The 13,114-nt window shown below is 35.7% G+C and overlaps 1 protein-coding gene across 1 annotated transcript in view; it reads right to left on the bottom strand.

Annotated features, from left to right (window-relative positions):
• Positions 1 to 13,114, bottom strand: part of USH2A (usherin) — a 387,802-nt gene that overhangs the window by 316,098 nt on the left and 58,590 nt on the right. Inside the window, 3 exon segments of the mRNA XM_039569529.1 lie at positions 2,378 to 2,561; positions 8,645 to 9,286; positions 12,524 to 12,719. Coding sequence (XP_039425463.1) covers positions 2,378 to 2,561; positions 8,645 to 9,286; positions 12,524 to 12,719 — 1,022 coding nt within the window.

Below are 13,114 nucleotides of genomic sequence, written 5' to 3'. Positions count from 1 at the left end.
TGAGTTTTATTAAAACAGAATTGTATATAATCAAGGAAAACAGACTTTTAAAACGTGGAAAGAGAAATGTCATGCCAAGATGAATTGTGATATTGATTTTCTGAGGATAAATGGTTTTTGTAATATTAATATAGAGAAACCTTTATTACATTGACTCTCTAGGTGCAGTTAGAGCCTCTCCAGCAATCTGTTTAAAATCTTCATTTTTCATCCTTATGGGAAAACCTCACTTGCTAAATGGATTTCATAAACAGTAATCTGTCAAGATATATATATAAATAGATAAACAATTTGCAATGTTCATTGACCAGTTCATTATAGTAAACAATACAGAGGTAAAGCATTTCAAAGGTGTACAGATGCCCATAACCATTACAGATCCGCTCAGACTGCTGCAAACACCCAGTATTTCTAATTCTTTAATTCCCAAGAAAATTTTCCAGCTTCATAACCTGAAATGCATTAAAGAATATGGAGTTCCTGTTGTATCTGGAAAGCACCACAAAATAAATCAGCTCACATATTCCTCAGAGCAGGAGAATTTTAAAGCCTCACAGTCTCTGTGTATCACAACTTTTGCTTCTTTTGTGCTATTGTGCAAAGACAGATATGTCTTTGCCACTGCAGATAGCTCATATCCTTTTCTGTCCTTAAAAGACACTTGGAGCAAGGATGGCTTAAATGACCTGGCAACTTTATGGAGAAAGAAAAAGCATATTACTTTTTTTTATGAAGATAGTAACAGTTAAAGAAATGGAATAAAATAGATTAACAAATAAAGACCTGCATTATCATTTTCAGTGGATAAAAGTTTGTGCCTGAGGAACAGAGGTACATTGCCCAAAAAGACAATGAAAAGGAAGCCAAGAAAATGCAACAAAGGTTAATCATGTTAATGTACTACCAGAGTAGTCTTCAATACTGCCATGAGGATTAATTAGTATTAAGACATTAAAGACAACTCAGATTCAAATTCCAGAACTCTAAAAACTTTCTATTTTTACAACAAAGTCTGGATCTAGGCAATTTATATTTTCACTTTTTGAATTTCAAAAGACAGGTTAAAATGCAGATATTTGAAATTGAATATCTAGCTCAGAAAAGTTATTGCTTAGCACAAATGTGCTAAAACTGAGGGGTGGGGGGATAATCTATTTCAAGTAACTAAAAAAAAGGTATCATTAATAATAAGGAAAATATATTTCAAAGGGAACTTTAATATTACACAGACTTTATTTCTCACCATTAGAAATGACAGGAAGTGAAAATAGGAAGTCCTTATTCCTACAGATTACTTTATGGCCATTAGCAGATGCCTCTGTGACCCGAAACAGTAAAAAATAATTTTAAAAATCTCCTAATGAGTGACAGTAACATAAAAGTTAAAATGAAAAATCTGCAGAATAATGTCAAATATATGCAAGATGACACTGATAATTACTGCCTAAAAGCATGTCTACCCCACACTAGCTCTGGGGAGAGGAGCAGAGGGAGGGGAACATTGTACAGATTTTGCTTCTGCCTGTGGTATGTGGTTTGGGTTTTTTTAAAGGCAAAAATACCATATATAACAAAAAAATTTAACACCATCAGTCTGCATGAAAAGATGATAGCAGAAGGGCTGTGCAATCTTTGTGGAAAATATTTTAAAAAGGAAATTGAGATTGTGAGGACTAGGCATGAAAGATAATCCTGAAAAAAAAAAGAGCAATAGTTGAAATAACAGTGCACTATCTAAATATGTTTTCCCCTTATAATCCAGGGAATCCATATAATTCCAGTGTACCTAAAGACCCCTGGCTACATTAGAAATACAATTTACCCTGTGGCACATAACAAAATGTTGAAAAAGAATACACTGCTTCAGAAAAAATAATCTTTAAGAATAAAGGTGCAGTGAATATTTGTACTGCTGTTACCAAAAGAAATTTGAAAAGTCAAGGATATCTGTAGTTCTCCCTTTCCCTCCCCACTGTCCCCCACTAAATCTTCCTGAAATTTTCCAAATCATTCATTAGTTATAAGAATGGCAAATTCCCTGCATTTTAATAGCCAATATTTAAGACCTCAGAAAACAGCACATCTTACTGAAGATGCAGAGACAACATAGGGAACCAATTAAGAAGTTGCTATAACTTAGCCTTATACACCTTTCATGCTGTTTCTAAATCCATGGCAAAATTTCTATTTCCTTCAGCTCATGGGAGCACTGGGGATTGTGTAATGTATCACACATAAATCAGAGTGCACACGTGAACTCATAGAAGGATTAATGTAACTCAAACACATCTTTTCATTGTCACTAAACCCTTGACTGAGCCATGAGAAAACACGTAACAAGGATGATATAAGTGACCTGTAAAAAAGAAACACTCACCTGCCTGTGACAGAGTCAAATCCAAAATAAAGTTCTTTGCACCGTTCACAGGTCTGTCCTGTCACAGAGGCATCTTGGCAACTACATTGGCCAGTGAGTTTATCACAGATCTGATTCACAGAACCAGCTATGTGGCACAGGCATGGCAGACAGCCAGTGATGCTGGATGGAGAAAAATAAAAACCTGGGGAAAAAAAGGGATTTTGAGAATCCTTTTGTTATCTCTCTTCAGACTCCTAGCCAGAGCAAATGCAAAATAGGGGGGAGTATGTTAACATGTCTATGGGGAAAGTAAAGACCCAAGGATTTCAGAAGTACTCATGAATGCACCACAAACACTAGAAACAAAAAAATAACAGGGAAGAGACATTTGTCCATTCTAGTCTGGGATCCCAGCTCTGAAAATGGACAGCTGCAAACCATAAGAAATGCACATAACTTCTTAAGGATGTCTCCTAATTTTTCTCAACCAGTGGTTGACTTAATCCTTGAAACATTATAGTGTTTGGAAAAGCTACATTTGATGAGCATTACCAGGTTCTAGGTAAAATTTACATTTTACTCCTTAACACAGAGCTTGTGTCCTGCACAAATACTTTTACAGAAACTAATAAACTGATAAAAGAAAGATACTTATCTGCTATTAAAGTGCTTTCACTCCAAATTCCTTCTCCTTGTGTATTATTTCCAATTATGAACTTGAGCATTCACTTCACATTCCCCACACTATATCTGGTGTGCTTCTGCTATGCCATCTTTCATCCTATTGCCCTCACCTTATACCTTTAACACATTACTAATAAATACAGTTAGATACAGTTTATACACCTCTAATCTGGTCATCAAAGAATTTACCCATTATTCACAACCTCACCAGAAGTTCCTAACAAAAGAGCTGTTAGATACATTCTCTTAATGATGGGGTTCCATTTGCATAATCTATTTCACTATGTATGGACTTACTCCATTCTTAATAATTTCTTTCTGATCAGAACACAATTTAAGTAACGGCACACTAGTAAAAAAATATAATTACATAAGTTTCCAAAATATTTTCTATTTTCACCTGATCATTAATAAATGTTTAACTATTTTTTTTCACACAGGTTGTTCTCTTTATTCCCCCCCTCACCCCCCTTTGGATTGGAACAGTTTATTAAAAATGTAGCAATGCACAACAGCTCTGCAACCAGTCCTGATGGCACAGTATTAAGAGACACTAGACAACAGCAAGTACCTATCTTGGAACATGAATCCTAAAATAGGGCCATTGATATGCGTTTCTATCTCCCTTAGCTGGTGGTTATTAGTTATTATTTTACAACTTCAATAGAAAGATTTCAGCTGCTACTGAGACACGCAGCATTCTCAGACACTTGCCCTCTCTCCAGATCAAGTTCAATCAGTAGTTTCTTAGTCATGTTCTCAGCTACTGAATATTTTTTGCTGTCCAATAACTTCCCGATGTCCTGCTTTATAATAAGGAGCCCAAAATTATATTGTAACATGTCATATTGCCCGAGGCCTTATTATTTGTCTTACAAGAGATAGCTCTATATATACACCCCTAGGGTGGTATTCTCTGTCTTTGCAGCAGTGTTGCACTGTGAGCTCATATCCAAATAGCAGAGGAACTAAACAAATTGAAAACATTAGAATTTTACTGCTCAAATCTTTGTTCAAGTTTAGCCTCTGGTCCTCAGTGAGATAAATCTCAAGTGGACAGTGAAGTGATATCAGTCTCCAGTTAACATACATTCGCATCATAAAAAACCACGCTGTTGGCACTTTATTCCAGAGAGGCCCCGAACTGAGGCACCACAGAGAGCAAATAGCCTGAAGTTATTAGTGAGGCAGCATGTATTATCTCCTGCTGCACTTCTCTGCGCTGCACAGTGCCCATCCTGTGCATAAATAGAGGAGACCATTTCCCAGCAATGTCACTCCTGAGCACAATGAACGACTCCACTCGCAGAACCTAACAGGAAGGTTGGAAACAAGTTTAAGCCTTGGACTCCTGCAAAAGGTCAAAGCACTTCTTCAGGACCCATTTTATAGTTGTGGTAAATGATAAGCACTCAGGCTAAACCAGATCCTTGTCCGTCCAAAATTTTGCATGGAACTATGATTCTATGATTCTTTTGTATAAAGTAACATCTAAGAGAAGTCTATGATATAATGGGCAAATAAGCACATCTCTAGAAAATAAATTCATTTTCCCTGAGCAGGATCAATTATTACAGCATATACTGCTTTTATTGTAGCAGTGAAATTACTAGTTATAATCTATACCTTAGTGTTAAACATCTTGGCTCTCCTACAGCCATACTTCTTAAACCACTATAGAGCAGTGAAGGATTAGGTAGGATATTTTTTATTATAATCTTTTAGAAATGCTTCAAAAGTTTCTGGACACTACCACAATTACTTTTTTCCCCCTGAAGTAGCAGGTAAAGGCAAACCTGTTTTTAAAAGTGAGGGATAGGAAAAGACAAAAAATTTCTTCCCCCAACTAATTTGTAAGTGAATTAATATGATTAAATGTGGAGCGAAAAAGAGAAAACATCAGGTTACAAATTCATACTGTTTGTCATAATCATTATTATTATTATTATTTACTTCCACCATCTAGAATTTGAGACTCCACCTAGGAAAGAGTAACAACTTAATGCAAGCTTAATTTACAGCAAGGTTAGAAGGGCTCATAAAAGTTGCTTTATGAAGGATCCACTGTTGTATAATAGAGCCAATTTCCAATTTTAAGACAGCCACTGCAAATCTCTGTGATATCTATGTATATAACTAGTATTATGCTTATTCTTTTTCAGATTTTTTTTTCAATTCAACCATAACTGATCACATTTGTCAATCAAACATACTCTTCAAAAGGAAGAATGAAAGTCATAGCAAAGTATTCAGCTTTTTTTTAATCATCCTCTTAGCATTTCTCCCTCTGTATAGAGAAGGAACACATGACCAATTCCTTAGCACTTTTACAGGCTTACCATCTACAGCAGCTCATTTCTTAACCACAGGCTGGGTTTCAAAATGCACAGTTAACTACACCAGCAACGGTGTCACAAGATAATTCATATTTTTCTGGCCAACAGAGGTAGTATGTACACAAACCCTCAGTATTGGTGCCCAGACACACATCCTACATGCTGCTTTACATCTTTGCCATACTATGTAGCATTCTATGCAAACCTGTGTTTACGGAGTAAAGAACTTAAAAAGTGCCTTTTTTACAGCTTTGCTGGTCTCCTAACAAGACCCAAGAGCTGTGCTGAATAGCATTTGTGAGGCACAAATCCCAGTCAGTAACACAGTTGCAGAACGAGGCAGGGACAAAATGTTCACAACGATTTGGAAGCTGAAGAGAACCTGTGTTTGAACCACTGCAAACTACGACATCTCAAAAGCAGGTTTCTGTACAAGGTAAAACTGCTCTTTCACTTTGCTTCATGTTAGAATCAAGTGTTCCTCTCTTTGCATACACCATTAGTTTAAACAAAAGATAAAATGTACACCGATCTACCAAAATCTTACTTGTATGAGAACAAACTGGAAAACAATGAAACACAGATTTAGAAGAAACATAAAGATTGTAGTTATAGGCTAGCTGTGTTGAAATTAGTTAGAATAGGAAGGAATTTGGGCCCAGCTAGAGTTGATTAAAATAGTTAAGAGAGCTGGACCTGAAATGGGTTTTAAGATGTTAGTAACTGATTACCAAATAACTGATGATCTGTCATTTGTATGTTTGCTTAGCTGTGCTTAGAACGAGGAATAGAAACTTTGATAAGTTGGTGTAGGGAACAAGGACAATCACCAATTTCCTCCCTTGGTGGGAAACCGTTCAAAAGTCACACAAGAGGAAACTTAGAGGTCACTAAAGTAATTAGGATTGTTAAAGTTCAGAGAAGCAAAAAGGTCAAAATGAAGAAGATGACCATACTTCATCTTTTTAAGACCACTAACCCAATTCAAGACCACCGATTCAATTTAGAACACACACTACGCATGCCTAATGACATTTAAGCTCATTTCCATATGAAGCGGAGAATGGGAGGTGTTAATGTTATGAATATGCATTTGTATTTTGGATATTCATAATTTTTGTAAATAAAAAGCTCTGTGTTTGCTTGGATCGGGGCCCTGCATCTTAGGGAGCTATCCCACACAGTGCCTGGCGCCAAATAAAACATACACTTTCTAACTCTAAACTGTTAGAGAGTTTTTGTCCATCTCAGTTGGATATTGATATTAGATCAATATTCATATTTTGGTAAATCAACAAGAGGTCATGGATACAGCCTAATAGATGAAACACATGGCTGAATGCTCCAAAAAGAGCTATACTGCTTATAAAACAATTTCCAAAAGCTACAACCAGTTTGATCTTTTCTCAATTGACAACTCTTCCTGCATTAAGATTTTGGTAACTTTTGGAAATTTCCTGGATTTTATCAAAGCACATAAAAGATACGCTACCCTGGGATGTTATTTTAAGCGCCACTTAACTTGTGTCATAGACTTGAAATGTCCCAACAGACTCAGAAATCGTCAGTATGTTTTCAGGGCTGCCAGTATTAACTCATTTTTGTGTGATTTAATTAGGCTGTGTTGGCTACATATACACTTGGAGTACATTTTCTTATACATTTGGGGTACGTTTTCTTATCTTTGTCCCAGGACAAAGCCATAGGACGTGTTTACAGCTCTTGAAACCAATTAAAATCTGTATTTCTATATGGAAGACTTTTTATACTCTTCCCTGTTTTGGAGAAAAGTCTCTTCTGGGACACACTAACAAAGAATATTTATATAAAAGTTAGAAATATTAAACATCGAAATAAGCTCTCACTAAAACTGAAAATAGCACAGCTCACTGTGCTCTCCTAAGAGCAATACAGTGCTTTTACAAAGATAAGAATTTACACTTTCACCTGCCGCACAGAGCTCAGTGCTCAGCACATACATGCTTTTAGCTGTCAGTTAGAAAATTTAAAAATAATACTTACACAAATACTTTTTAAAATTATTTCTCTTTTTAACAGGAACTATTGTGGGACTATTCCTCTGAGCGCCATGTAAGCTTTTCTACAAACCAGCCTGTTCACACTATCAATTAAACCTTTTTAAACCATTTAGTTCTGCATAAACCCTGGCCTTTCTTTTCCAAGGACAAGGGCGGTCACTGACTCGGGGAGCCTTGACATCACTCTTCTGCCGATCTCTGATTAAGTGGCTGCTACAGAGGGTTAGCAGGTCAAATAGCACTGGAGGAGGAACTAAGAAAAACAGAATGCTGCCTTATTTATTAGTATATGTACCTAAAATAATTTAAATGAAAGCATTTTAAAAAATACTTAATGGAGGTTAAGCAGCTTTTTTAACCTCTGTTCAAATTACTGAATGGCATATTAAAACCAATGGAGCTATAATGTACCTTTTAATGTGACCTGCTACTTGAATAAATTGCATATGTATTTAACTTGACCAAAATCTATCTGCTTAATATTATGATGAAGGGTAGGTTAATATTACCTATAGTTTCACTTTACCCACCTACTTTTTAAAACAAAAACATTGAAATACAACTACAGAGCTCCCCACTTACAATGAACTTTTAAACTCTCTTTAAAAATATGGCACAAAATCTTGAACAAGTATGTAGCAACTGCAAGTATCACCTACTTGTAGGGCCGAACTGTAAGCAGTCCTTGTGCAAGCCAGCATAACCCCAACACAGCAAGGCAGGTGAATGCTTTCTAAGTGGCATGTTTGCCAGCCTCATCAAAGTTTAAGCAACCATTTCTGTGCCTCCTGCCATGTTCAGCTTTATACATGAAGTGCCCTTCCTGAAGAGCATGCACTCTGCCTTCCAAATCCACATTTCTCATTATGAGGATAGCTGCTGTTCATTAAATTATGCCAATTTACCTCTTATTCAGGGAGTGGAACATGATTACTTGTATATTTTCTCAATATCTAGAAGCAACCTAACCTTATTTTGGACATGTTGAAACTGCAGTAATAATATAAATTAAACAGCATCGGGAAATAGAATAAATATTTGATGGTGATTAGGATAATAATGCTTCCTTCTCACTTAACACAGTTAGGAAGAAACAGAAAAAGTAATAACATGTCAGAGACATGTCAGACGTGAAGCTGTTTAAACACACATTAAAAACTGTAGGAAATGATAACAAACAAATTAAAACTTACTACATCAAATCGATTGTCTCCCAATTTCCTTACCTGGTTTACACTCGTCACACCTTCTCCCCTGGCGCTGAGGCAGACAGACACACTGCCCAGAAACATGGTCACAAACTGTTCCTGCCAACGTGCCCAGAGCGTCACAGTCACAGGGCTGGCAGCCGCGGACATTGCTCATGCTGAGGTTGTACGCATGCAGCACGCACTGACTGCACCGAAGGCCAGTGACACCAGCTTTGCAAGGACACTGTCCTGTCGATTTGTCACAAAGCAGAGAGCCATTTACTGTCCCTGCCTTCTCGCAGTTACATGGCAGACAAAGAAAGGAGTGACTTTTCTGCACTCTGTAGTACCCATCCAGGCACTCGTCGCAGCGCCTTCCCCCGATATTTGGTTTACATGCACATTGCCCCGTCCTCGCGTCACACACGGTTCCCGAAATTGACCCTGCAGCATCACATTCACAAGCCTTACAACCAGTTACATCCAGCCCATAAAAGTTGTCCATGCAGGTGTCACAGAGAAGCCCTTTCACTTGCTCTTTACAATTGCACTGCCCGGAGAGAGGGTTGCAGAATTGGCTCACTGAGCCGTGGCTGTTGCACCAACAAGGCTCACATCCATCTTCATTAGAATATCTGAGAGCTTTAAATCCAAAATTGCAACTATCACACCTAAGACCTGGAAAGAGAAAAGGAATTAATAAAAAAAACCCCAAACCTTAAAAGCTATTAATTTCATTTTTAAAAAGGGTAAGTTTACTACACTTGAAATAAAAAAAAGGGAGGACTAATATTCTTCACCAACATAATTAACAGGAGTGACAAGGCTGCACAAATCAATTGAGTAACTGTGGCATCCCAAAAATCTGTTTACTTTTCCAATTTGTTTCAGAAGCAATGTCTTTCTGCTGGCCTCTCAATACAATTTAAGATACTTCTGCAAGAGATTCTTTGTAACATTTCTAAGACAAAGCAGAATTAATCTCTTTGTCCCCCAGAACAGCACCTGTTGCACAATCAATGCCTACGTGAACTCTTCACCCTATATTGTAGAAATGCAATACACAGAGAATTGCACTGGGCTCACAATCTGTTCTGATAATAGATTAATATATTATATTAAAACATTAAATATACACTAGGACAGCACAAGTTAGACTAATTATAACAAATTATTTGCTTAACACCATAGTGCAGTTTTACCATTGATTGCATTTGTTAGTCTTTATTGTTAGCCCTTACCGAAAGCAGAAAATATTTTCCATAATCCAAAATGAAATATTTTTATCGAAATGATTTAGTTAACTCTGCAGTACATTAAAATAGAAACCCTTTTCTTCATGCTTCATCCTGTAGTTTTATTAGTCGTGTTTTCAAAGTCAACACTTGCTTTATCCCTGCCCCAAGGGATGGCGTTTATATGTTAGTTTATAAAATGTACATTACGAGAAAGCAAACTAGATTATTATACGAAAAATGCAAATTCAGTTATGTATTTTTCCCTTGTAGTAGGAAAATCCTTCACTATGAAGCTATGACTTAATTGTTTCATATAGGAAAATATAAATACAATCTTCTAGCAAAATATTGTCATCATTTAAAAAAATACAAAACCATACAAAAATACATCTAGCAATGTAGAAAAATAAAACTAAAAATGGTAGGGAATGCATTATATATATGGATAAAAACTCAAAAACTCCAACAGAAGGCGAGTTCCTTTAACAGTGATGAATGACTCACCTAAGGCATATCATTTAATTTCAATAAGGAAAATAAAAAAGGACCACTATTGCTGCAAATTTTAAAAATAACTGTATTGTTAACAAGAATTATGACTCATTTTGAACTATTAAAATTGGTCTACATGGATTCATATCATATCAGTTTTAAAAATATGCGCAGTGCTTATTTGAATATGCCATACATATTCCTGACAGGTAATCTATTCCTAACGATACTGAGGAAGGCCTACAGGGCATCACATTCAATGTTAACAAGTACAGGGGAGTTAGCACGCTTGGCATTTAATTCACATTCTTCTACCTTTTTATTCTAGATGAATGACCTACTTTAATAAAATTATTGGTGCTAATGTATTTTACTGGTGATAGAATCATTAGTAAGATTTAACAGTTGTGTTAACTCTAACAGTTCATGTTTCATAACATTGCATTCCATAGTTGCATTTTTCTGTTATCGTGTTTGTTTAAATAGATAAAATGGCAATAGACAGATTGCTCTCAAAACCAATTTAGAAATCCAAAGAGGAAAGCTCTCTGGTAAAGTTTGCTGCACATGTTTCAATATACAGAAGCTTATTTACGATTGGTTTGGAAAATAAAGAGAATCTAGTCCGGAAAGAATTAGGTCTTTACTCGGCAAACAAACACTTGCATAACTACAGACCCCCATCATAGCTACAGATAAGTACAGAAAGCACAGATCTACACTTTTTTTTTAATAACTATTCCAGTGAAAATAAAAACAGTTCTTAATGTTTTCACGAGGGGGATAAAATTTAAATGTAGACAACCAAGTATGTGAGAACCAGACTCTGCACTTCTTGTCTGCCAAATTGCCAGAGAGTTAAGAAATGTTTTCCCAAGTTCAAATGTAAAATGTGGGCAAAGAATATATAATTAAGAATGCTCTGAAGTCCTTTTTCTTGAAGGTAGAGAAAGGGTTTAAGATGCACAGAGGTTATTTTTCTACTCTTAGCACCTTTTTTATTGTATGAAAAATACAGCATTCCACAGGAAGAAGGACTGAAACTGTTCAGGCCTCAATCTGTTTACAGCTGTTTTCTTTATTTGTTGTTACTCTGCATTTTCTTCCTTCTTCTAATTTCCAAAAGCAACAAAGACTTACAACATTACAAATGAGTCAATGTTCACAAGTGAGGGTATATATAATATCAAATATATTAACATGTACTTGAACATTATTAATGCAACCCAGAACCTGGTTAGGGTGAAGAAAAAATAGATTACTAATTCTGTTAATAACAAAGCAGAAAAGGAATTTTTCTTTTTGAGACATATGTATAGTCTGAGACATGTACAGTTACCATGCAAGGCTCACTTTATCAGGAAATTCTCCTTGCATAATATTCCCATACATCAACATTTCAAAGTGTATTATATATACTGTGTATTTTGGGCACTTGATAAATTTTGTCCTTATGTGGCTGTGGCTCCCCTCAAATATGCTGGAAGTAATAAATTGCTATAATCAAATCTAATTTCTGAAAAATACCTGTGGGAGTAACAAACAAAAAAGCACGTCTTGTAAAAAAAATGATAAATAACACAGAAGGTAGCAGTTTATTATAATCAGCTTGGCATTGAATTACAAAATTAAAATTATGTGGCCCTTGATAACTAACCCTAGCTATGTACATGATCTGTGGAATTATGTTGACTTATTTTGCATTTCATAGGAACAGTTCAAAGAAATATAATAGAAAAAAATTGATAGATTTATCACAAAGGACCCTGTAGCACAGAATATTTTGAGAAAAAAATCCATTTATTTTGGTCTATTAAGAAAACTAGCATGGAAACAATTTGCTTAGAACTCATTAAGTATAAAATACGTTGAAAAAGTGTTAATTTACTAAAAGAAACATCTACGCAGTAAGCAAATTACATTATTTCTGTGACTTATTAGTATGGAGCTACATAAGCTAACGTAGCTATGCCATAAAGGAATTTCTAAAGGGTTGATTAAACTAAGCTTCAAGCTGTAGTTTGATAGAATTATTAAATTAATAATTTTCCAACAGTTAATTTCAGTCATTTTTGCAATCTGCCTTCAGCAAAGAAGCTTTCTATACCTTTCATTTAGAAACCAAGTGTGTTTTATTTCCAGAGAAAACAAGAAAAATGGCTCCAAACTCTTACATTACACATACCAATAACATTTGCTTTGCACTTGCACTGTCCTGAATTTTGGTGACAGGTAATATCTCCATTGACTGTCCCAGAGGTATTACAGTTACAGGGATTGCAGCCATCAGGGTTTGACTGTTGCAGATTGTAGAATCCTTCCTGGCACTGATTGCATTGTCTGCCAGACACATGTCTCTTACAATTACACTGGCCTCCAATCTAGAAAGATACAAAATATTATAGAATGATGAACATATCTATTTTTAGATGATACATTCATTAGCTACAAGAATGGGAGTATGAGGTGGGGAGGAGAAAATTTTAAATGGAACAGAAAAGAAAAATAAGCCTGTGAGCATTTTTTTAATTTGTTGAGAGAAGGGAAAAAAGAGAAATGTTGAATGAGCGTAACTATTCGACTTTTGAATAGAGTTTAAAAGTCCTGTTCTTTCAAAACAGAAGGGAAAAAGAAGTGAGTAAACAATGCGGCCGTATTTACCATCTGGACAGAGAACCTGCAAACAATATTTACCAAACAGCATTGTATACATGGTAACTTCTATTAAAACAAGTATTTTTTGAATCACAGTTACCATAAAGAACTGTCATCTTCA

This window comes from Corvus cornix, chromosome 3, assembly GCF_000738735.6.
Source record: "Corvus cornix cornix isolate S_Up_H32 chromosome 3, ASM73873v5, whole genome shotgun sequence".
Lineage (NCBI taxonomy): Eukaryota > Metazoa > Chordata > Aves > Passeriformes > Corvidae > Corvus > Corvus cornix.
This window is presented reverse-complemented; position numbering and strand designations above follow the sequence as displayed.